The sequence below is a fragment of the Delphinapterus leucas genome, chromosome 10, assembly GCF_059928025.1.
Source record: "Delphinapterus leucas isolate spDelLeu-1000000601 "Yukka" chromosome 10, BTC_Dleu_Yukka2, whole genome shotgun sequence".
NCBI lineage: Eukaryota > Metazoa > Chordata > Mammalia > Artiodactyla > Monodontidae > Delphinapterus > Delphinapterus leucas.
Window position 1 is genome coordinate 34,122,676 of NC_143138.1, and position 25,442 is coordinate 34,148,117.

Below are 25,442 nucleotides of genomic sequence, written 5' to 3' on the forward strand. Positions count from 1 at the left end.
TGATCTTGGGACCCTGCTGGGAGGAGGGAAAGGAGGGATCGGTGGGAAGCTGCGGCGCTGTTCACACACACACACACACACACACACACACACACACACACACACACGATGGCTGTCGTAGCGCGCTTTGGCCAGCAGGGGGCGGGGCAGCCCGTCCATCACGCCAAGCGCACCCCAGGCTCCCTGGCGCTCCCCTGCTCTGCTGCAGACCAGCCCTGGCTGAGCTCCCTGTCCGGCCCGGGGAGGTACCGGCATCAGAAGGAGCTCTGAGCTCGGAGGCCTGGGCTCTGGTGATGCCACTAATTCACTGGGAAACCTTAAGAGAATCAACGAGACTCCCCGTGCCTCAGTTTCCTCACCGTGAAAGGGGATAGTGACAACCGCTTCACAAGGATTTTGTGGAAATCAGATTAGATCAGTGGTAAAATAGATAGCTAGTGGGAAGCAGCCGAATAGCACAGGGAGATCAGCTCGGTGCTTTGTGACCACCTAGAGGGGTGGGATAGGGAGGATGGGAGGGAGGGAGACGCAAGAGGGAAGAGATATGGGAACATATGTATATGTATACCTGATTCACTTTGTTATAAAGCAGAAACTAACACACCATTGTAAAGCAATTATACTCCAATAAAGATGTTTAAAAAAACAAAAAACAAAACAGAACAAAAAGAAAACAAAAACAAAAAACACCGATGCCTGGTCCCACCTCACTGGGATCATTTCATTGGTCTGTGTCTGGTGTGGGCGTTGGCATCTTCCCACACCGCCCAGGTGATTCTAAGGTGAAGATAAGTTTGGGAATTCCAGAGTTAGATACTCAGGTGACCAGGCTTTGGAAACTCTAAGTTGAAAGTTTGTTTTTAACTCTTTCTCCTAAGGTCCCTTTTTTTACTACCTTATTTTCATAAAATTCAAATTCCATCTTCTCTCTCTTTTTATCTTCATAGCTCCTGCATAACCTCTCGAAATGGAAAATGTAGATTTTCCTAACAATCTGAACTCAAATTACTCAACTATGCACTCCTACCACCTATGATGTAAATAAACCTGTGATGTAAAGACAGATGAAATCATTAGTTAGCCTGAGCTGAGGGCTTGTTTCCTAGGCTCCTGGGTGGTGTGGGCAGTGCAGGGTCAGATAGTTGGGAAATACCAGTTCTCTTCCCAGGAAGGTGAGTATAAGAACAAAAACCGGGGTAAAGGAGTGGTTCCAGGTCATTGTTCCAGGTTAGTCACCAGCTCCAGGCCCCAGGAAATGGCTCAGAACTCTCCATATTTTATCTGGGACAACCCTGTTGCTGAGGAATATGACAGACTCCAGTGGGAAGGAGAGACTTCAAGGAATGAAAAGGGACCTGGGCCAGGAAAAGGGTCTGATGGAGGAGAAGGCATGGAACAGGGAGTGAATGAACTTCACATCCTGAATTCCCCCCTCCTTCCCCTGCTCAAAAATAAACAAATGAGGGGCTTCCCTGGTGGCGCAGTGGTTGGGAGTCCACCTGCCGATGCAGGGGACACGGGTTTGTGCCCCGGTCCGGGAAGATCCCACATGCTGCAGAGCGGCTGGGCCCGTGAGCCATGGCCACTGAGCCTGCGCGTCCAGAGCCTGTGCTCCGCAACGGGAGAGGCCACAACAGTGAGAGGCCCGCGTACCGCAAAAAAACAAAAAAAACAAAAAAAAAACCAAAAAAACAAAAACAAATGAGACCTAATGAAACTTAAAAGCTTTTGCAAAGCAAAGATAACTACAAACAAGACAAAAAGACAACCCTCAGAATGTGAGAAAATATTTGCAAATGAAACAACAGACAAAGGATTATTTCCAAAATATACAAACAGCCCATGGAGCTCAATATCAAAAAAACAAACAGTCCAGTTAAAAAATGGGCAGAAGACCTAAATAGACATTTCACCAAGGAAGACATACAGATGGCCAAAAGGCACATGAAAAGATGCTCAACATCACTAATTACTAGAGAAATGCAAATCAAAACTACAATGAGGTATCACCTCATGCTGGTCAGAATGGCCATTATCAAAATATCTAGAAAAAATAAAGGCTGGAAAGGGTGTGGCGAAGAGGGAACCCCTCCTGCACTGTTGGTGGGAATGTAAATTGATACAGCCACTATGGAGAACAGTATGGAGGTTCCTTAAAAAACTAAAAATAGAAGTACCATATGACCCAGCAATCTCACTACTGGGCATATACCCTGAGAAAACCATAATTCAAAAAGAGACATGTACCACAATGTTCATTGCAGCACTATTTACCAGCCAGGACATGGAACCAACCTAAATGTCCATTGACAGATGAATGGATAAAGAAGATATGGCACATATATACAATGGAATATTACTCAGCCATAAAAAGAAACGAAATTGGGTCATTTGTAGAGACGTGGATGAATCTAGAGACTGTCATACAGAGTGAAGTAAGTCAGAAAGAGAAAAACAAATATCGTATATTAACGCATATACGTGGAACCTAGAAAGATGGTACAGATGAACCGGTTTGCAGGGCAGAAACTGAGACACAGATGTAGAGAACAAACGTATGGACATCAAGGGGGGAAAGCAGCAGGGGGTGGTGGTGGTGGTGTGATGAATTGGGAGATTGGGATTGACATGTATACACTAATATGTATAAAATGGATAACTAATAAGAACCTGTTGTATAGAAAAATAAAATTCATGAGCAGTCAAAAAAAAAAAAAGGCACTAATCCCATTCCTGAGGGCAGAACCCTCATGACCTAATCATCTCCCAGAGACCCCCCACCTCCTAATACCATCACCTTGGAGGTTAGGATTTCAACATATGGATTTTGGGGGGACACAAATATTCAGGTTAATAATAGCAGCAGTAGTTGTAGGTAGTGGTAGCCTGACCTTGGTAGTGGTAGGTAGTTTGACCCAGCATTACTGTCTAGCCCATTATTTGGTATTCCATGGAGGGAGGTATCCCAGGCCTGGGTGGATATACTGTAGTCTCTCAGTAAAGTTATAGAGCCCTGCTGTGTCCTGCTGAAAACACAGACCTGGATCTTCTTACTGCCATTCTACTTGGTCCTCCCATCAGCAAGGCTCCATTGGACCAGACCAGAAAGTCATTCCAATTCTAGGTTCAACATCCAAGAGTGTGATCAAAACTTTTGTCCCTGTAATCCAAGGGTTCTCAGCCTCGGCACTACTGACATTTTGGGTGGGATAAATTTTTGTCATGGCGGCCGTCCTGTGCATTGGAGGATGTTTACCAGCATCCCTGGCCTCTACCCATTCGATGCCATTAGCACCCCCCTGCTCCCAGTTATAACTACAGAAAATGTCTCCAAGCATTGCCCAATGTCCGCAGGGGGAAAATTGTCCCCAGTAGAGGACCACTGCTGTGACTCCTTGACATCCCATAATATTTAGAACTCTTTTGGATGCAAGCAACATAAACCCAACTAAAGTAAAAATAGGAGGGGGGATTTCTTGGCTCAGGCAACTGGGAAGTATGAGGGGCGCTGGTTTGGAGCACAGCTGAGTTCCTGCCTCAGATAATGTTGGCAGGTCTCTCTCTGTCTTTCTCTCTCTTTTTTTCCCTTTCTTTCTTTGCCTCTGCTTGGCCTCGTTCTCAGGCAGACTATTTCCTCACAGTGGAAACGTAGCAATTGAAGTTTCACATCCCACTGACCAATCAACACAGCCAGAAAGAGCTTTCTTCTCAATAGCGGCAGCAGTCTCAGGGAGGATTCTGACTGGCCCAGCCTCAGTCATGTGCCCATTTCTAGGCCAATCAGCATGGCCAGGATGATGAACGTCTTTGATTGGCTAAACCTGTGTCTGGGTGTCCATCCTGGAGAATAGGGTCAGCCCCATCAGTAAAGCTACATAGGATGAGAAAGATGAGCACCCTGAGAAAGAGGTGCTCTGCTACCCAAGGAAGGGAGAGGGGAGAACCACACAGCCAGACATCAATGTCCACCATGTCCTTGAGATGGCTTCCTCACTGTTTGTCCAATAGTCTCTTGAACTGATCTCTCTCCCCTGACTTAGATGAAGTTCCTCTAGCTGTTCAGTGGAATCGCTCTCTGCTAGTAGCATGTCTTCACATCCACTCTGCACCCTGCACGTCCTTCTCTATATCCTTCCCTCCCATCATGCCCCTGTTACTCATGGTCTTAGCATGCAACCCAAGCTCTGTCTTTATTCAAGCAATTTCTTCCTCTCAAAAACAATCATTTATAAAAGTTGATTTGCACAAACCATATGCAGTCTAGCTCTTGTAGTAAAAAAAAAAAAAAAAAAAACTCCATAAAACTACTCACAGTGATAAGATCTGGGGTCTAGTGCTAACTTGCAGGGAAAGTTGCATCTTCTCCGGACACCTTGAGGATCTTGTCTGAAAATTGGGTGATTGAACAAGTAAAAGAGGTGGCTCCTCTTTCTTTTTTCCAAAGAGAGAAAAGCTATTCCTCACAGAGCCTAGCTCTAATTCTCTGCTTACAGAAATCCAAACTGCCGCTGAACTACCCGAGGAAAAGTGTACTCTAGCAGAGGAGCGGACCTTGAAAGTGGACTGTCCCATCACCCACGACACGGATTCCAACAGCCGGAAGGCTTGGCAGAGTCTGAAAGATAAAGGGGAGGTCCAGATGCTGGCAATCACAGAGAGAGTCTCGGGGGAGTTTAGTCAAGTCCAGGTGGGGAGGTACTTCCTAAAAGACGTCCCCAGTGAGAGCATGCTGCGCGTCCGAATGACCAACCTTCCAGTGGAGGACACAGGACTGTACCGATGTGTGATCTACCAGCCTCCCAAGGACCCCATCATCCTGTACTACCCTGTCCACCTGGTGGACCAAGAGTGAGTAACCTGGGGGTGGGGGGTTGAGGGTGGGGAGAGCCAGGACGGGTGGGGGTGGAGCAGTGGTGGTAGCACGAACGGGGCTGTGGCTCAGGATTTCTAGAAGCCTGTGCTCCCCCAGAAGCTCCTTGTCTCTCATTTGAGGTCCTTGAGAGACATTTAGTCCAATACTAAGAAGGGGCTTCTTTGTATGGGATTCCTTTTGGGGAGTAGAGCCTAACGTGCTATGCTGTTGTAGGAAGTGGGTGAAAGGTGAGCGGTGGACTTGGGACAATTTAGTCTCATTCTTCAGGTCTTCATGTAGTAGTCAATTCCTTGGGAAGCCTCTGTGAGTCCCCTCCCCCTCCTAAGGATGCATCTGAGGGCCCTCCTGTGTGCTTCCAAAGCAGTTCTCCCCAGACCTTACTGTGGGCATGAATCTCCTGGGGATCTTATTTCAAATGCAGACCCCGATGCAATAGGTCTTGGGTGGGACCTAGATTCTGCATTTCTGATCTCTTTGATAGACAGCACTATTTCACTGGGTTAAGTAGTGGCCACTTTCCTTATCTGTCTCCCCTATTCATATCTGAGAACCTTGAGGGCAAGACCTGAGCCTTGTTCGGCTCTATATCCCTAGCAACTAATGAAGTGCCTGGCACACAGTAGGGCCTCCGTAGATGTTGATTGGATGAATTAAGGAAAGCAGATTAGAGGGAGGCAGGTTCAAATTCCTAGCACCTGTGGAATTCTAAGCCGAAGGAAGACAAGATACATATGCAATATATTAATAAAGATAACTTGTAAAGCAATATGCCACAGGTACAGGTGAGTGCAAGGCAGAGAGAATGGTATAAAGTAATCAGGGAATTATTCTTGAAGAAGGTGGGAGCATGTGGATTGGTGAAGAATAGTAGGCAAGTGCATTTCTAAGGACATGAATAGCTTGGAAATTCCTTCCTTGTTCCCTATCCCCCTCCCTCTGTCTTTCCCACTCTTCTTCCCTTCTTCCCTCTCTCCTCTCCCTCTCTTCCTTCTTTCCTTTTCATTGTCTCTGACCCAGACAGATGCCACACTATTTCTTTAATTTTAGCAAAAGGAAACCTTGCTTCATGAATGGCCATGTTCATTTCCCTTCTGAGTTCCATTTACCCTACCACTCATCCATCCATTTGTCCAGCCACCCAATGTGCCTTCTTACAGATCCTTCGGGTACCCCTGCCTCAGGTGAGAATCCTACCCAGAACTTTGCTCAGATTCCCACCCTTCCTCCTATCACCACCAAGTACTGAAGCAAGCTCCATCCCAGCCCCAGGACTGTGACCCAACCCCTCCCCATGTCAGCTACCAGCGTCTCCTCTCCTGGCCTCAAAGTCACCCCCCACAAATGTGACAGATGTCACCAGGTATGGTTTCCAGGTCTCTGGGTCCCTGGTTTGGACACCAAGCCCTTCGATTCCCAGTCCACGTGCTGAGAGTCAGGGATGGGAAGGGTGCAAGGCAAGGGTGGACTTGAGTCACCTCAGTTGGGTGGACCTTCCCAGGGGAGGAAGGAGGTCGGGCTGGAGTGAGGAGGCAATGGTGAGGCTGCCACTCTCCCCATGGTTCCCCTCTGTTTTGCTTCTTGCACACCAGAGGAGTAAGAGAGGAAAATGGCATCTTTGCTGAATTCCAGTGGCTCAGCCAAACCCTGATGGTGTAGTGGAAAAAGAGATCCTGTCTTCTAATGTCAGTCAGACCGAGTGAAAGTGTAACTCTGGGCCAGTCAGGAGCCCTCTCTGGCTTCAGTTTCCTTGTCTCTGCAGTAGGGTGGGGTGGAGCTCGAAAAACCAGAGCTGGAAGTGACGATCTAGCCAAACAGCTCTGAGCAGCTGCGACATGTTAATATTTCCTGGACTGTTAGCTTTGGCTTTTATTTTTTTTCAATACTGATGCATGTGACCTACTGCAGACCAACAGAATTAGAATTTCTGGAGGTGGGGCTGGTCTTAGTATTTTTTCTGAGATCTTCAGGAGACATTTTTAATGTGCAGGCAAAGCTAAGAATCACTACCTTTGCATGCACACCCCTCCATACAGCTTATTACTAAATGTTGATTTATGTTAGAACATATTTATCATTAAATATTGAATGAACAGAGAAAGAAATATTCTTCCATATTCCCACTAATCTATCATGTCTTTTTTTCTCCGTCTTCTAGTTTTTATTCATGCTTATACATATTTTAACATAGCAATAATTCTAATTATACACATTTTCATTATTTTTCTGTGCTAAAACTCTTCTCCAATGTTGCTACCTAGTCTTTGTAATTAGAATTTCAGCATACTTTTTTATCAATAGAAAGCCATATATAATCATTTGCCTTAGACATTAGATTATTTTAGACATTGAGATTATTTTCATTTTTTGTAGCATTGATAACTCTGAGATGAACATATATTTGCAGATGTCTTTTTAAAAATATTTATTTATTTATTTTGGCTGCACCGTGTCTTCGTTGTGACATGTGGGATCTTTAGTTGCAGCACGTGGGATCTTTAGTTGCGGCATGAGGACTTCTCAGCTGCAGTATGCAAACTCTTTGTTGCGGCAAGCATGCAGGATCTAGTTCCCTGACCAGGGATCGAATCCGGGTCCCCTGCATTGGGAGCTCGGAGTCTTACCCACTGGACCACCAGGGAAGTCCCCTCTTTTTCTTCTTTTAAATTGTTTATTCAAAAGAAATTCCCTTAAGAGAATTTGAACATTTATATTGTTCTGTATACATATTGCCAAATGGTTTTCCAAAGATTGGAAACAATTTGCAGTGGGATCCCTAATGCATAAGGGAAGCAGCATCACTGCAGGCTTGTCTACAGGGATTTGGTATTTAAAAAATATACCTGTCAAAATAGATGTGAGCTGGGACCTGCTTTAATCTCTCTATTACTGTGGACTCTGAGCTCCATAGCGTAAAGGCAGCACCCTTTCCTCCTTATGTTGTGCCTAAGTGCCTGCTACCTAGAAGGTGCTCATTAAATCTTGAAAATAAATGATCTAGTGAGAGTCAATGTTTTTCTTTTTTCACTAATTTTCCAGCATGTAAATTGAGAGCGCAAACCTTCGCCCACATTCCTACTAAAGGCTGCATCTCCTTCATCTATTTATCTGTTAATTAACAGGAACCATTCTATGAGTCATATTCCAGTCAGGGAAGCAGAAGCCACTGAGCTGTTTGAAAAAGAGAGAATTTAGTGGAGGGAGCCGTTTGTCCAGGTGGTGGAAGAGCTGAGACACCAATCAGGGGATGGAGGGTGTGGTGCCCCTGAGGAAGCCACTGTCTCCCTGTCTTAGGAGGGTTCTGCTGAGGCAGGCCATGGGGAAATTCTGTGCAAATGGTTTAGGAAGTGATCTCAGGTAAAGCCATTCGGGAGGTGGGACCGGGGAGGGAAGGAAACCTAGCAAACGGTGTCATAACCAAGGCAAGTCACACAGGAAGAACCTTTGTTCAGTCCTGCAGGGGGTTCTGGGGACCACGGGAGTTGTCTGTATGTGGGGGGCTGGGGAGCTGGAGTGTTTGTACTCCCAGAACTCAGTGAGGGGCCATCCCAGCGGCACAGGAATTCCCAGGCACTGTGGCTGGGGTAGAGGTGGGATGGGGTGGGATGGAGTGCGGGTGTCTGGCCACCTGCGTGCAACCTCAGAAAGGGATGCAGTTCTGGCCCTCGAGAGTGGACACGTTCTAGGAGCTCCGTGCAAGAAAATGTTCAAGGGCTGGGAGGGGATAAGGTAGGGCACCGGCAGGAGAGACTTGGAGAGGATGGAGTTAGTGGGGATGGGACCTTCAGGCAGCAGGGCTGGAACCGGGCACAGGCTGGCAACGCAGAGGGCACAGCTGCAAGCTTGAGGGTCCAGAGAGGCGCTGCCTTCCAGGCCGTGCCCCAGTCCCCAGCCAGCGCTGCCAGCGGCTGAACTTGGCTGGGCTGCCTCAGACATCTAGTTCCCGGAGATGCAAGGCAGTGCCGCAGGCTGGGGGCGGATTTTAGCACAAAAGGACCTTTGGTGCTTTCTATCGCCATTCTGTCATTTCTCCCTTTGCTGGTTTGCACATTCAGTTTTAAGTTTTGCGTAGGCAAATGTGTTGATTTTTGAATTATTTTGTGTTGATATTTTGAATTGCTTTTATTCCTTAATTGTGCTTGATTCTATTTCCTGGTTACTTCTCTATTTTTTCCTCTTATTTTAATCTTAATCCATGGAGGGGGGGTGTTACTTTACTTTATGGTATAAATTATAGAACAAATGCCTTTTTCTTCATCTTGTTATCCAGATCCCACAAGACTATTTACTAGACAATTCTTGCTTACTTACTGGGCTACCGATTTCCTTAGATGCTAAATTCTTAGATACCCTTAGATCTATATCTGCTTCTATTTGTTGCCCTGCTGCCGATTTCTCTTTTGGACCCTGTGTCTCTATAGATTAATTGTGCTCGAACCTATTTCCACATCTGCTGAGTCTAGATAGGCCAAGTTTCCTCACTCATTTGCATCTCTTTCTTATGGTACCTACTGACGTTTACCCAGGACTTTTAGAATCATGTTGCTAAAGTCTATAAAAATTCATGATGGGATTTTTCTCAGTTTATAGATGAGGAAACTGAGGCCAAAGAGGTGAGGTGACTCTCCCAGGAAGTAGTTCCTGATGCTGAGAATGGAAACCAGGTTTCCTTGCTCTGGGAGCCCTCGCTCTCTCTGCTGCATCACAGCAGGAAGGAGCCTCGTCAGCCTGCCCTTTCTCCCTGATGCCTCTCTGGACATGGACCCTATGCTCTCTACTAAGTATATTTCTAATCGGTAGTTTTAAGCAATGGAACAAGCTAAATGCACAGGACAATCCCAGTTAGTATGGGGAAAGGAAGGATGAGAGCAGATGAACTAAGGGGTGTGAAGGACTTTTGCAAATGCTCAAGTGTGCAAGAGCATGCGTGCCAACAGCAGCACTGAATCTCCTCTCTTCCCCGGGGCCCCTGGGACCAGCATTGTCATTCCCGTGGCACGTGGGCTCCTGAGTAAGAGCCTGGTCTTCATTGCTCTGTTTGCTGTCACGCAGAGGTCATTTGCATCCTAGGCGCTGGAACCCATGAGAATGAACTCTGACCTCCATCCACGTCCATCTGGCAGTTGTGTCCAAAGAGGAGTGTGAGGGGCAGGGGATGGGGTAGGGGGTCAATGACATGAATTGAAGCTGTAGCACAGGTACTTTCTAAGGCTCAGGATTCCACCTTCTTGGCCCTGCTAACTCCCCTCACTTCACTGATAACCTTGGGTGTGTGCTTTGCCCCCTCACAAGAGAAGCTACTGCCCCAAATGTGCCATTCCACCAGCAGCTCAGGGTGTGCATTAAATACACTGTCCAGTGCTTTTCACTGTCAATGTCTTATGGGGGTCGTGAGACACAGGGGGCACAGCTGCTCACTCTGCCCTGGTAGTTGCCCTGGACCACAACATTTTGGCCTGAATTGGACAGAATTCCCACTAGAGAGCATCCTGCTCGCCCGACTGCCAGGGCCGTCCTCTCCTCTACAATCAGATGTTTACGTTTCTCCCCGTAATTTATGGCCCTTTCAACACTCCCAGAAAAGACTGTTGAAAAGCACGGAACGAAGAGAAGGTGAGATCCACGGTGAGGATTCCATATTTGGGAGGATGAGCTCGGACCCAGGGCATTGGACGGAAAAGAGGATATCATCATTTGACTACTGCGTGCGTCATCAGGGATGCATTTTGCCACTGGACCCTCAGAACAGCCCCGTGAAGGCAGAGAAGTACGTGGCTGGAAGGAGACCACGTGAGAAGTAAATCTCCTCTTACTGGCAGGAACAAAAACTAGAGCTCCTTTACTGAAGACCACGCACCTAAAAGCCATATAGAATGGAATAACCGGGAGCCTGCTCTATCTAAATGCTTCTTCCTTGTACCACACGAGGGGCAGGGATGGTGGGTGACCGGCTCTCACCAGTTAGGCTCCTGAAGGCTGTCCCCCATGTGCACTTTCCCCCTCCTCTCTCTCTGTTCCTTTAACTCCCCTTTCACTCCCAAGCTCTTCCATAAAATAGGCATCCAGGGCCACCAACAGATTTAAATCACTAGTTTCTGATTTTCTACCTCTTCTGACTCTAAAGGGGAAGGGGTCTCATTAGTGGGGAAGAGATGATAGGTCCTTCCATTCCCATTCAGGAACGGCCAAGGCCAATGTCATCCTAAATTCCCCAAGAAAAAACACACTCTATCACCCACAATCCACCTCGTGTTAGGAAAACACATTCTTACCATCAGGTTGCCCTTCCCCTACTCCTGTGAGCTAAGGTACAGTCTTCCCCTCCCTGGCCCCACTGCCATCATATGAGGACTTCCTCACCAACCTGGGGCCTGAACCCTCCAAGAGGATGGCACTGACCCCATGCAGATTATCTCTGATCATCCAGCTGAGTCCATTAGAAGGTGATGAAGGGAATTCATGTCATCCTGGTGCCGTGGTGAGAGTCTTCTGAGAGGCACTGGATCCAGAAGCTATTCTGCTCAGCACATCTATTGATATTTTCCTGGCCAAGAGAACCCAGCCACACGGAGGCTGTAAGAGCATGGCATGCAGTGTTTGCTTTCTCAGGTGGCTTGTTTGGGACCTGCATTTCAGCAGTTTCAATGTTTCCTCTGTTTGCGAAGTTGACAAAAAAGGCTAGGGCAAGGGAGGAACCACCGTTAAACGCTCTCTAGGAGAGGCAGAGCACTTTAGGGCAGTCTCTCTCAAACTGCAGTCCTTAGGCCACCCGCATCGGATACTCCTGGAGCATTTGTTTAAAATGCAGATGCCTGCCCCCCCCCTCCCGCCAGACACCCACTGAATCATAGCACGGGCTGTCTCTTGGTGGTTCTCAAGCTTGTTTGGGAGATAGGGTTCTAAGGAGTCATCGTGCTCCTTTCCAAACACCACGACACACTTATATATTCATCCTGAGTTAACCAACTGCATGATTTGGTGTGCTTGTGTGATTAATTTAATTATAGATGAAATAATACTTCAGTTCAATATATTAAACTCGCCTGAGGAATTACACACACTAAATTGGAAGGCAAATGGTTGTACTGGACGCTCTCCCACTTGCACCATCAGGCCAACTCTCCATCCTTTTCCTCCCTGGTCTGTTCCTGGGAACTGACCAGGCTCCCTTTCCCACCAGCTTCTGGTTGGGTGTGGCCAGTAGGCAGCAAGAAAGAAGGGCAGGGGATGGAAAGAGAATGAGGTCAGAGTTTTTATCCTCTGGGTTCCTTCTCCGTGGAGAGGCACGAGGGGCCCTCAAGGCCCCTTCAAGCCTTGCATCAAACAGCTGTTATCTTCAAGTTTGGGCAACTGCTCCGGTCCCTTGATTTTAGGCCACGGCAAGTAGTCACTCACCACTGCTCCAGCCCCAGGGTACTGCAGCCTACCTTAGTGGTTTCCCCGAATTCTACCCACACTTTCATTAAACACTTCTCAGTCACCTGTTTCAGTGAGCCACCTCTTTCTTGCTGGGACCTTGACCTACACAACAGTGTTATGTGGTTAATTACACAGGCCTTGGCATTAAACAGGACCCAGGTTTGAATCTCAGCTCTGTCACATCCTTGACGTATGTCTGATCTTGAGTAACTCAGTTAATCTTGCTAGGCCTCAGCCTGAAGATATTCCTCACTGCCTCAAAGGGCATAATAACCAGGGCTTCCCTGGTGGCGCGGTGGTTGAGAGTCCGCCTGCCGATGCAGGGGACATGGGTTCGTGCCCCTGTCCGGGAAGATCCCACGTGCCGCGGAGCGGCTGGGCCCGTGAGCCATGGCCGCTGAGCCTGCGCGTCCGGAGCCTGTGCTCCACAACGGGAGAGGCCACAGCAGTGAGAGGCCTGTGTACCGCCAAAAAAAAAAAAAAGGGCATAATAACCAATACGAGTCATGATTCTTGATGCTACCAACTGAATCCAGTCGTGGCTAGCAGAGGAATTTAGAAAGATATTGGTAGCTCACAGAGTCGAGAAGGCTGAAGGACCCGTTTTAGAAAATGGCAGAAACCGAGTTATAACTTGAGACAGTCCAGTGGTGTTGCCGTTGTCACTGCCCCTGTACACGTGAAGCCACCAAGTACTTGCCACCATACTATTCCTGGACTCTCAGTGCTTCAATTGCCTCTGAGTAAGTCACTTACAACTGGCCCTGCATCTTGTATCGCACCCCTAGGATCCAGAATCCTGGGCAGAATCATGCATTTGCCCATACTTAGGTCAAGTCACATGTCTGTACCATAGGTGCCAGGGAGAAGGGGCAGAAGAAACATCTGCCTCCATGCTCAAGGGAAGGGGGCCTCATGAGACCCACACACTGGGGCATAGCCCCCAAACGGGAAAGCTGTTGGGTGCTGGAGAGCCAAAAGATGACAAGTATTCATTACACAATCCCAAAGCTCACAGAATTAAACGAGATAACCTGCATAAAGCACCTGGCACACAGCAGAACTTCAATCCATGGAGGTCACTCCTAGTGCTGTTATAATTGTGGTCTCCAAGCTCATGCCTAGACTAGGAGCTCAGGGAAGCACACACCTCAGACATAGGGAGAGCACCTGAGGAATGCTTTGGGGCCCACCTGACTCACACACAGCTCTCACAGGTATCCTCTGTTTGAACCACTTACTTCAGAATCACCTGGCCTGCTTGTTAAAGCGCAGGCTCCTGGGCCCTCTCCAGACTTACCAAATCAGTATGTCCGGGGTGGAGCTCAGGCACATGTATGTTTGCTAAGCTCCCCAGGTGATTCAGCCACATGCCCATCCTTGAGAATTGTGGTGTGGCATAACATGAAAGATGGTGGGTCATCAGGAAGGCTTGACTCGGGCCTCAAAAGGCAAGTCAAATCTGGATGCACAGTGTCAGGCAGGCAGGGATAATGGTGGGAGGGGTTGTGGAATGTAGCGGTCAGTGGTCAATGATGAGAATGTCTTGGTGGCCTGAGGAAGTGAGTGGAGCAGAGGTGGGACATCAGATGGGTGGGTCTAGACTTGCTCCGGTGGAGAATGGGGAGCTACTGAGTGTTGCCCAATTGGGCTGTGACAAAATGAAAGCAGGAAGGAAGATGTCACAAGGGCAGTGATCTCTCTTTTCTGCTTCTTCTTCTGCATTTTCCTGAGCTGCCCCCTCTCATCACATTTTCCTCAGGGTTTCTCAACTGCAAACTGACAACCAAGCCTCTCAGGGAAGATGGGAAACACCCAAGTGGGGCAACATCCTCCAGTAAATGGAAAAGGCACTGAAGCGACTGGCACACAGTGGGTCCAGGGAGCAGGATGGAGTGAGGGGAAGGGCTCTGGGGGTGGCCGTGGCTACCGCTGCTGCTCTAGGTCTCAGGTAAGGAGAGGCAGGGAGAGGGATGTAGATGGCCAAGGGGAGGTACCTACTAAGAGGGGTTTTCTCTCATTTCTTAAGGAGGGACTGGAATGAGATCAGGGTATGTACATGTTAGAGACAGGAAAGCAAGAAAGGAAGGTCATGAATGCGGACTGTGCTGGTTGACCCCGTCCCATCAGGGATTGGATGATGAAATAGAAGGTGGAGGTTCTTCTAGAGCATCTTGAGGTTGAGAAAATTATGTGAAGTCAAACAAACAATCTCTCCTCGCTGTGCTGATATCCTGGGAGACGTCAAGAAGTGTAAGGCAGTCTCCCCCTAAAGGAATCAGGCGCTAAGGCATAGGGGCATTAATAGAGGAAAAGGCAAATGACGACAAAAGAGTCAAGCAGCAACATGAAGGCCAAACTACGGTGGAAGTCACTCTAGCAAGCCACAGAGAGGGGATGTGGAAAGAAGGTAAGGGCAGACAGAGCTGGGTTCAAATCCTATCTCTGCCATTTTCTACCTATGTGACCTTAGGAAGTCCTCTCTCCTCTTTGAACTTCATTTTCGTCATTTGTAAAGAGTACCTACTCAGAAATATTCATTTGTAAATGGTACCTACTTCAGGGGGTGTCCTGAGAGTTTAAAAGCAGACTGATGTAAACTACTGGCTCAGGATTTATAGCACAGTAGGTGCCTAGTAAAAGGTATAGTGGATGACGATGATGTACCCAGGTGTAGGGTGATCAGTGGTATTGAGGGTTGAGAGGAGAAAGAGATTAGTGCCAGCGGACCTGTTCAGGTAGACTCCCCGTGCTTTCCTTTTGTCTGTATCTGAATATGGTATTTAAGCCAGAGTTCTAAACTACCTTGGGGAGCTCCTCATTTTACCCTGGGTATTTCCCACATATACATGAGGTATACACGTTTAAAAGCTTGTTTGCTTTTCTCTTATTAATCTTCTTTTATTACAGGGATCTCAGCTGAGAACTCAGAGGGTAGAGGGAAAATGATTTTTCCTCCCCTACATCTGTCAACCTCTAGCTTCCTTCCTCCACTGAGGTCTCTCCAACTTCAGGCAGCCTTTTTGGACCAGATCTATGAAACCTACGCTGGTGGTTTCACATATGTGCAGCCCACATCCGGTCCATGGGACGTAACCATTTCATTCACCCCAGCAAACTCATGGAGCCCTGGTGGATCCCCATACAGCCATCTTCTCTTCACTCTACCGTGGGGACAGCTAGTCATTGGCAGTCTCTGCCCATTGTAGTTCTCAGGTTTGAGTCAGACTCCAGTCTGCTGTGTCTCCCAAACTCCAGGGGACGCTTAACAAGCTCTCCAAGTTGTGACCCTGAAGCCCCTCTCCCTAAGCTTGTGGTAAGGGGCAGGTGTCCACTCCCTTCTGCGCCCAGGGTCACAGGACACCAAAACTGTCTCCAAGAATCCTCTCCTAGTCTTCAAAATCCCCACAACTTTATATCCTTGATGTGGGTAAGGTTTAGATACCTTTTTGCGTGTGTTGCGCTGGTCTCCCAGCTCACTCTGGAATGGGGCATCTATTTCCTTGGGACTTGCATTAGTCAAGGTTCAGCTGCAGACAACAAAATCCAATGTACCTATGTTAAGTAGAAAGGGATCCTTTTAAAATAGAATATTAAATGGTTTACAGAATCAGATCCTACTCTGAGCTTCTGGGAATGACTGTCAAAGCCACACTACAGTGGGGGGAGATTAAGGGGCCACTGCTCTTCCCACAGTCAGCACTCTGAAGAATCAGCAAACTTTGCAAATCAGGAAGCTACTGGCATAGTTTCTCCAGACCCACCCCATGTCAGCCACACTCTATCCCACCAAAGTGGATGCCTTTTTCCCTACTTAACTCAGTTCCAAATTTGTTTCATACAAATGCCTTTGATGGGTAAAGCCTAAATTATCTCTGGAGCCCTAGCTGCCAGAAAACCTGAGAAATGATTGTGCAGACCTTTCATAATAAAGAGCCCCACGAGAAGGAGGTGGGAACGGAATTTAATTCCACAGCATCTGCCCAAACAATCTCAGCGAAAACTGAGATGAAAATAGTTCAAATTTTAAAGATTTTCTTTCTTGCTGTCAGTGAAAGACAAATTGAGTGGAAAACAAACACCCACTCTTTGTTGTGTTATGGCAAATACATTCTTTTATCTATTATAGAGTTATAACAGCAAGTTCCTATTCACCAAAAATAATATTTTGGATATTATTATATGCTATATATCACCCTCAAGCCATAAAAAGATACAGACCCAGAGAACAAATTCCAAACTTTATGGTACTTTTCTTGGAAACTTCAGTGTGTTCTAAAAAATGAATCCTATTTCCCATCCATCTACTTTATTCTATTCCTGGGATACTGACATGATCACTCATTGTGCAGTGACATTTGGAAAATTCACCTTCCACGGCAGTCACGAAAGTAAAAATAGTTCCACTTTAGCATCCTGTATATTGAGAGTTTTCAGAACTTCATAAAATCAGAAACGAGTACTTTAGGAACCAAGTGCAGGTCTTTGGGGGTAGGGGTTGCTGTTTCTACCAATTGGGGCTATTATATTGTGATCCTTCCTCTATCTTAATCCAGCCCCATCTTTGAAAGACTTGCCTTGAACCAAACTTCCCAGTACATTCGGACCTTGCCTTATTTATCTAAGCCGCTCTCAGAGCTCTGTTGAGGCTGAGTTCTCCTTGAACTCCGTGAGGAATAAGTTCAGCTTTCTCTTATTAACACGTTGTGCTGGGGATATTTGAGAAACAGCATGGGACAATGTAATTAAATCCATCCATTTCCCCCTTATGACTTATGCTTTGGGATCTTATTTAAGATGTCCTTCCCAATCTGAAGCACAATTATATTCTGAATATTGTCTTTTAGACAATGTATGAAGAGAGTCTCACACATTATCTTCTATTAGCTTTACAGTTTTGACACAAACAGGACACAACAAAGAAATCTGCCCCTTAGGATGGTGGCAGGGTCTTGTTAAAGTCCACCTCCGTCATTTAGAGCTGTGCTAGTACTCTAGCCATTAACCTCATGTGCCTATTTGCATTTAAGTTAATTAAAATTCAACAAAAAATAAGAATTCAGCTCCTCAGTTGCACTTGCCTCATGTCAGAGCTGAACAACCACACGTGGCGAGCGGCTACTGTGCTGGATGGGCAGGTACAGAACAGCTCCATTATTGCAGGAAATTGTGTCAGACGGCACTGCTTTCTGTATTTCTGTTTCAACATAACTGGCCGGCAAACAAAGCTTTCAGTTCCTTGTTATAAATTTAGTGTCTTACTAATACAGATGAAAACTTTTTATAGCACACTGTACTTTCACACCTGGATAGTTTGCTTTAGTGTTTCCATTTAACTAAAGCAGATTTTCCTCTTAGAGAATCACACTTCTGATTTTGTACTTTCCTTTCTCAGAGAAGGGTTTATATTATTTTGGTGCTTCAATCCTTTTGTCCTATTCCCCCCAAGTCTCCTCCAAAGCCTTCTTGCCCTCGCACAAAGCAAGTGCAAATGCGGCCCATTTGGATGGATGAGGGGGATACACTGCCGGAAGCCAGGGTGCATGGGGGCTGCTCGGCAGTGGGCAAAGCGCTGGGGGGCCGGGTGTTGGAGGACAGGGTCCAAATGCCCAGCTCGGCTTTGATATCTTTCTGTGAAGTCTGTGAAACGTGGGCAAGTCACTGGCCTGCTCTTCAGCTCAGCCTCCACAAGAAAAAAGGCTGGAGACCCACTCTGGGGTCCCCTCTGCATGCGATCAAGGCACATGCATGAACAGCGATGCAGAGTTGAGCAAAGCAGGGCTCACGCGGTTAAGTTAAGCCCCCTTGGCCCTCGGGGGACTCGCAGGCTGTCTAGAGAGGATGGAAGAATGTCCACAACAGGGTGGTGACAGAACACAGCACAGAATCAGGGCCAGGGCAGCCAGACGCTACGTGCTCAGGGCAGGGTCCGATGGTGGCTGCAGGCTGGAGTCCTCTGCACCAGCTTCTTGCAAGAGGGCCCCCTTGTGGCCCAACACAAGTGAGGCTAGTTGGGGAGTAGCCCCCAGAGGCATTCCAGGGGCTGGTGAGGGGGACAAGCTCCAGCAGCCTGAGGCACGACCAGCATGGAGTGGGACCATAAGGAGACTGGACACCCCGGGGGCTAGAGACAGGGTGGGCACAGATAATGGGGTCTTAACGCAGACCCAGGCCTCTAACTGAGCAGTGAAGTCCAGTTAATGCAGGGGAGCTGAGCACTCTCGTGAGCTCAGTAAGCAAGACACACACTCAGGGACAAGTAGCTGTAGACCCCTCCCCAATTTGTCCCCTCTTCTCTGGGCTGCCTAGTGACCACTTGGCCTCCAGGTCTCTTCATTACTTTCCTCAGAAACTCCAGCTTCCCAACTCCTCTCTCCTGTTGTCACCCTTCTCCCTGGGGCTCCTGGAGGCCCAGCTCCGTAGCAGGACCAGGGCAGGGAGAATTCTGCTCATTTTAGGGAGCTGAGATAATTACATTACCTGAACAGGACACTGTGAATACCAAACACACCCAGGGAGAGCTGGGTTATAACCAACTGGGAAAAACAGTGAATTCAACACCCACTGGAATGTATGCCTGACCGGCGTGCAGTGCAGCAAACCCACCTCAGGTAAACTAGTCACTTAAAATGACCTTACTCGGTGTTCTTTAAGCCTAATCAAACTAAGTGTTTTAAAAACGTTTTCTTTGTTAGTTATCAAGTACTTATAAATATTTTGTGCAAATAGTCTCTCTCCCTTTTTAAGTGAAATTTTTTATTTTAGAGTAGTTTTAGGGTTCAGAAAAATGAGGATATTACAGAGTTCCCATATATCCCACACCCAGTTTCCCTTATTGCTAATATCTTACATTAATATGGTACATTTGTCATAATTACTGAACCAATAATGATATATTATTATTGACTAAAGTTCGTACTTCATTCATATTTCCTTAGCTTTTACCTAATGTCCTTTTTCTGTTCCAGGGTTCCACCTAGGACACCTCATCACATTGAGTCTGCATGTCTCCTTAGATTCTTCTTGGCTGTGACCATTTCTTAAAATTTCCTTATTTTTGATGGTGTTGACAGTTTTGAGGAGTACTGGCCAGGTATTTCATAAAGTCTTTCATTTGAGAGTTGTTTGATGTTTTTTCTCATGGGGTTAGGGGTTTGGGGGAGGAAGACTGCAGGGGTAAAATGTTCTCATCACATCTTATCAAGGGCTCATGCTATCAGTGTGATTATCACTCTTGATCTTAACCTTGATAACCAGGCTGAGGTGGTGACTGTCAGTCTCGTCTACCATAAAGTTACTCTTCCCCCCTTCTCCATGCTGTCCTCTTTGGACACTATGGATGGCCCACACTTAGGGGGTGGGGAGTTATGCTTTCTATCCTTGAGGGCAGAGTATCTACATAAATTATTTGGAATTCTTCTGCATGGGAGATTTGTCTGTTCTCCCCCATTCATTTATTTATTCAATCATTTCCTAGGAACCATCTTTACAGTTCCTTGAATTAAAACTTTGCCCCCCACAAACCTCCCAGGGTGGAAACACATCATTGACCTCCCCCATGCCTGGAACTCAGGACCCAGCTCAGGCCACCAAGGGCCCCCTGACCACTCACAGGCAGAACACAAAGTGAAAGAAAAGAGGAACAGCCTCTTACTTCACCACGGTTTCATTTTGGGCATCCTCAGGCTCCCCCAGCAACAGTGAAGGAGTGTGTTGGGGTGGAAGGTGTGAGCTGTGGAGATGGGGAGGAGTTGGGCCACAGGGAGCAAGTGAGGCTTTTTAAAAATTTTTTGGTCACGCCACGTGGCATGTGAAATCTTGGCTCCCCGACCAGGGATTGAACCTGCACTCCCTGCAGTGGAAGCATGGAGTCTTAACCTCTGGAACCCCAGGGAGGGCCCAGCTTTTTGCTTCAAAAGCATATTTTTTTTGAAGTATAGTTGATTTACAATGTTGTGTTAGTTTCAGGTATACAGCAAAGTTATTTATATATGCTGGATTCAAGTTCTTTCTCCCAATCCATAGCTTGCCTTTTTGTTTCCTTAAATAGGTGTTTGATGGGCAAAATTTTAATTTCTCATTAAGTCTAGCTAATCAAAATTTGAAATTTTGTGCTTAGTGTTTTTTGTGTCCTATCTAGAAAACATTTGACTAGCCCAAAGTCATGAAGATACTCTCTAATGTGAGGCTTTTTTCTTTTTTTAAATTTTTTAAAAGAGGAACAGCCTCTTACTTTCCTCTACAATGCCATTCTAGAAGCTTTATCGTTTTAGTCTTTACATTTACATTTATGGTCCATTTTAAACTAATTTTCATATATTATATGAGGCAAGACTTGAGGTTCACTTTTGTCCTTGATCCAGTTGTTTAAGCATCAATTTTTTAAAAAGACTTTTTTTCATATTTAATTACCTTTAGCAAACATTGATTTACTGTATATGTGGGCCTATTTCTGGATCCTCTATTTTATTCTATTGATCTATTTGTCCTTACACGAATACCACGCTGTCTTGATTACTGTAGCAAATATTTACATCAGGTAATGTAAGTATTTCAACCTGTTTTTCTTTTTCAAGATTGTTTTGGCTATTCCATAACCTTTGCATCTCTGTATAAATTTTAGGATCATATTGTTAATTTCAACAAATAAAATGTCTATTGACTGATGAGTGGATAAACAAAATGTATATCCATACAATGGAATATTATTCAGCTATTTAAAGGAGTGAAGTACTGATATAACGTTGCAGAAAGTACTGCTACAACATGGCCAAATCTCAAAAACAGTACCCTAAAGGGGCCGATCACAAAGCACCAATACTGTATGATTTTGTTTTCTTGAATTGTCCAGAAGAGGCAAATCTATAAAGATAGAAAGTAGTGGTCACCTGGGGCTGCAGTGTGGGGAGAGGCAGGAAAAGGGAGAGTGATAAGCTGGAAAGTGGCCTCCCCAAGGATATCCACATCCTAATCCCCAGAACCTGTGAATGTTACCTCATATGGCAAACCAAGGGGCTTTGCAGATGTGGTAAGTTAAGGATTTTTTTTTTTAACATCTTTATTGGGGTATAATTGCTTTACAATGGTGTGTTAGTTTCTGCTTTATAACAAAGTGAATCAGTTACACATATACATATGTTCCCATATGTCTTCCCTCTTGCGTCTCCCTCCCTCCCACCCTCCCTATCCCACCCCTCCAGGCGGTCACAAAGCACCGAGCCGATATCCCTGTGCCATGCGGCTGCTTCCCACTAGCTATCTACCTTACGTTTGTTAGTGTGTATATGTCCATGACTCTCTCTCGCCCTGTCACAGCTCACCCTTCCCCCTCCCCATATCCTCAAGTCCGTTCTCCAGTAGGTCTGCGTCTTTATTCCTGTCTTACCCCTAGGTTCTTCATGACATTTTTTTCCCTTAAATTCCATATATATGTGTTAGCATACGGTATTTGTCTTTTTCTTTCTGACTTACTTCACTCTGTACGGCAGGCTCTAGGTCTATCCACCTCATTACAAATAGCTCAATTTCGTTTCTTTTTATGGCTGAGTAATATTCCATTGTATATATGTGCCACATCTTCTTTATCCATTCATCCGATGATGGGCACTTAGGTTGTTTCCATCTCCGGGCTGTTGTAAATAGAGCTGCAATGAACATTTTGGTACATGACTCTTTTTGAATTTTGGTTTTCTCAGGGTATATGCCCAGTAGTGGGATTGCGGGGTCATATGGTAGTTCTATTTGATTATCCTGGATTATGTGGCTGGCACTAAATGCATTCACATGTATCCTTATAACAGGAGACAGAGGGAGGTCTGAACACACACAGAAGAGAAGGTGATGCGGAGATGGAACAGAGAGATTTGAAGATGCTGGCTTTGAAGACTGGAGTGATACAGTCACAAGCCAAAGAATGTTGGCACCCACTGGAAGCTGGAGGAAGCAAGGGCTAGATTCTTCCCTAGAGTCTCTGAAGGGATCACAGCCTTGCCAATACCTTGATCCTGGATCAGTGATACTGACTTCAGACTTCTGGCCTCCAGAACTGTGAGAGGATACATTTCTATTGTCTTAAGCCACCACATTTACAGTAATAGGAAACTAATGCAGGATGTGACTGCTAATGGGCATGGGGCTTCATTTTGGGGTGACGAAATGTTCTAAAACTGGACTGTGATACACTGAAGTGTATACTTTAAATGGGTCAATTTTATATTATGTGAACTTTATCTCAATAAGGCTGATATACGATGTTTGTGGGGACTCCCCTGGTGGTGCAGGGGTTAAGAATTCGCCTGCCAATTCAGGGGACATGGGTTTGGTCCCTGGTCCGAGAAGATCCCACATGCCACAGAGCAACTAAGCCTGTGTGCCGCAACTACTGAGCCTGCGCTCTAGAACCTGTGAGCCACAACTACTGAGCCTGTGTGCCATAACTGCTGAAGCCCGTGTGCCTAGAGCCCGTGCTCTACAAGAGAAGCCACCGCAATGAGAAGCCTGCGCGCCACAACTAGAGAAAGCCTGCGTGCAGCAACGGAGACCCAATGCAGCCAAAAATAAATAAATAAAATAAATAAATTTATTAAAAAAAGACATATTAGACTAAAGAGCCCTTAAACTCATTAAGAAGAAAACAAACAAATAAAAATGAAAAAAATCTGAAGAGACCCATCTCAAAGAAGATATGTTGATGGCAAATAGATACAATAAAATATACTCAGTATCGTTAGTTATTGGAGAAATGCAAAATAAAATCACAATGAATACTACTGCACACTATTAGAATGGGAGAAAAAATACCTGGCAACAATAAAATGCTAGGAAGGATAGGGAGCAACAGGAACATCAATGCAAATGCAAAACGGGCAGCCACTTTGAAAAACAGTCAGTTTCTTTAAAATTAAACATAATCTTACCATACAACGCAGCAATTTCACCGTAGGTATTTACCCAAGTGAAATGTAAACCTATGTTCACACAAAAACCTGTGTATAAATATTTGTAGTAGTTAAAAAAAATTATTTATTTATTTATTACACAGCAGGTTCTTATTAGTTATCTATTTTATACATGTTAGTGTCAATCCCAGTCTCCAAATCCATCTCACCCCCACCCCCCTGCTTTCCCCCTTTGGTGTCCATACATTTGTTCTCTACATCTGTGTCTGTACTTCTGCCTTGCAAACCAGTTCATCTGTACCATTTTTCTAGATTCCATATATATGTGTTAATATATGATATTTATTTTTCTCTTTCTGACTTATTTGGAATAATCCCAAACTGGAAACCAAATCTGATTGTCCCTGACCTGGGAGGGATATGTATAAACAATTGTGATACATCCATACAATGGGGTCCTGCTTTGAAGTAAAAAGAAACAAAGTACTGATATACTCAACACACAACATCTCAAATGCCTCATACTAAGTGAAAGAAGCCAACTTAATATGCTTGGCTGGAGAAAAGGGAACCCTCCTATACTGTTGGTGGGAATGTAAGTTGGTGCAGCCATTATGGAAAACAGTATGGAGGGTCCTCAGAAAACTAGAGTTGCTACATGATCCAGCAATCCCACTCCTGGGCATATATCCGGACAAAACTATAATTCAAAAAGATACATGCACCCCTATGTTCATAGTAGCACTATTTACAATAGCCAGGACATGGAAACAACCTAAATGTCCACTGACAGATGAATGGATAAAGAAGGTGTGGTACATATATACAATGGAATATTACTCAGCCATAAAAAAGAATGAAATAATGCCATTTGCAGCAACATGGATGGAACTAGAGATTATCATACTAAGTGAAGTAAGTCAGAAAGACAAATACCATATATCACTTATATGTGGAATCTAAAATATGACACAAATGAACTTATCAACCAAACAGAAACAGACTCACAGACAGAGAACAGACTTGTGGTTGCCAAGGGAGAGGAGGTTGGGGGAGGGATGGATTGGGAGTTGGGGATTAGCAGATGTAAGCTATTATATATAGAATGGATAAACAACAAGGTCTCACTGTATAGCACAGGGAACTATATTTAATATCCTGTGATAAACCATAATGGAAAAGAATATAAAAAATGTATATATGTATAACTGAATCACTTTGCTGTACAGCAGAAATTAACACAACATTTTAAATCAACTATACTTCAATAAAAAATATATGCTACACACTGTACCAGTCCATTTTTATAACATTCTGGAAAGGGCAAAACTATAGAGGGGAAAAAAAAAACCAGATCAGTTTCCTAGGAACTGAGGGTGGAGCAAGGGGAGAACTAAAAAAGGACACGAGGAAACTTTGGCGGGTAATGAAACACTTCTATATCTTGATTATGGTGGTGGTTACAAGTTCCCATGGGTTTCTCAAACTCCCAGAACTTTCTACTGAAAAGGGTGAATTTTACTCTATGTAAATTAGAACTTAATTTTTTTAAATCCAAAATAGAAAGACACAAAAATATCCTGCTATGTTAAATTATTTTGTACATAAAAGCCTAATTAACGTATACACATTTTTAGAGATTTTGATAAACCCTTCCAAATTTCCCTCAGAAACATTGGATCCAGTTTATACCTGTCTGTCAATGGAATGAGAGCATTTGGGTTTTATATCCTTGTCAGCACAACTATCAGTGATTGCGCTTTTCACAAGGCCTCACTCAGGGCTAGGGACACAGCAGGGATTTAATAGAAGCATTTATTCCAAGCACATGAAGTCCCCACAAGAGATAAATGAGATTTTCCCTGAGTCCTGAAGCCATTTACTGTTCTGATGGAGGAAAGAAAGGAAGGAAGATACCATGTGTGTTGGGAGGAGAGACAGCCTCTGAACTCAGGGGTCTGAGGAGCAGTGTTAAACTGGGGGAGAATATGAAAAAGGAAGGGTGAATAAGGAAAGCATACTATGTCTTATGGGGGCTGAGAGGTCTGAAGTGACAACTGTATCTCATTTCTATATTGCTGGTGCCCAGCACCAGGCATAGCACATAAGGCTGTAAGAACAAACAAACTGATGAGCGAATGAATGAATGTTGAGACTAAAATTTGGGATCAGCAAAGATAAAACTTCCTTGCTTTGGGAATTGGGGGTTCAAGCTCAGTTTAAGACTGTGGCCATGCAAACTTGAGGACGTTTTA

At 45.4% G+C, this 25,442-nt stretch overlaps 2 protein-coding genes across 2 annotated transcripts in view; one reads left to right on the forward strand and one right to left on the reverse strand.

The window, feature by feature from the left end:
- Nucleotides 1–25,442, reverse strand: part of LOC111178792 (adenylate cyclase type 10-like) — a 118,059-nt gene that overhangs the window by 8,042 nt on the left and 84,575 nt on the right. The window contains exon 37 of the mRNA XM_089918778.1: nt 15,735–15,844. The gene's annotated coding sequence lies outside the window, so the exon portion shown is untranslated. The remainder of the gene's footprint in view (nt 1–15,734; nt 15,845–25,442) is intronic.
- Nucleotides 109–24,478, forward strand: TREM1 (triggering receptor expressed on myeloid cells 1). The gene is given in 8 exon segments (XM_089919864.1): nt 109–245; nt 4,411–4,841; nt 6,022–6,206; nt 6,208–6,232; nt 9,834–14,240; nt 15,200–18,900; nt 19,258–19,382; nt 22,090–24,478. Coding segments are annotated over 5 exon segments (885 nt in total). The 3' UTR covers nt 9,941–14,240; nt 15,200–18,900; nt 19,258–19,382; nt 22,090–24,478.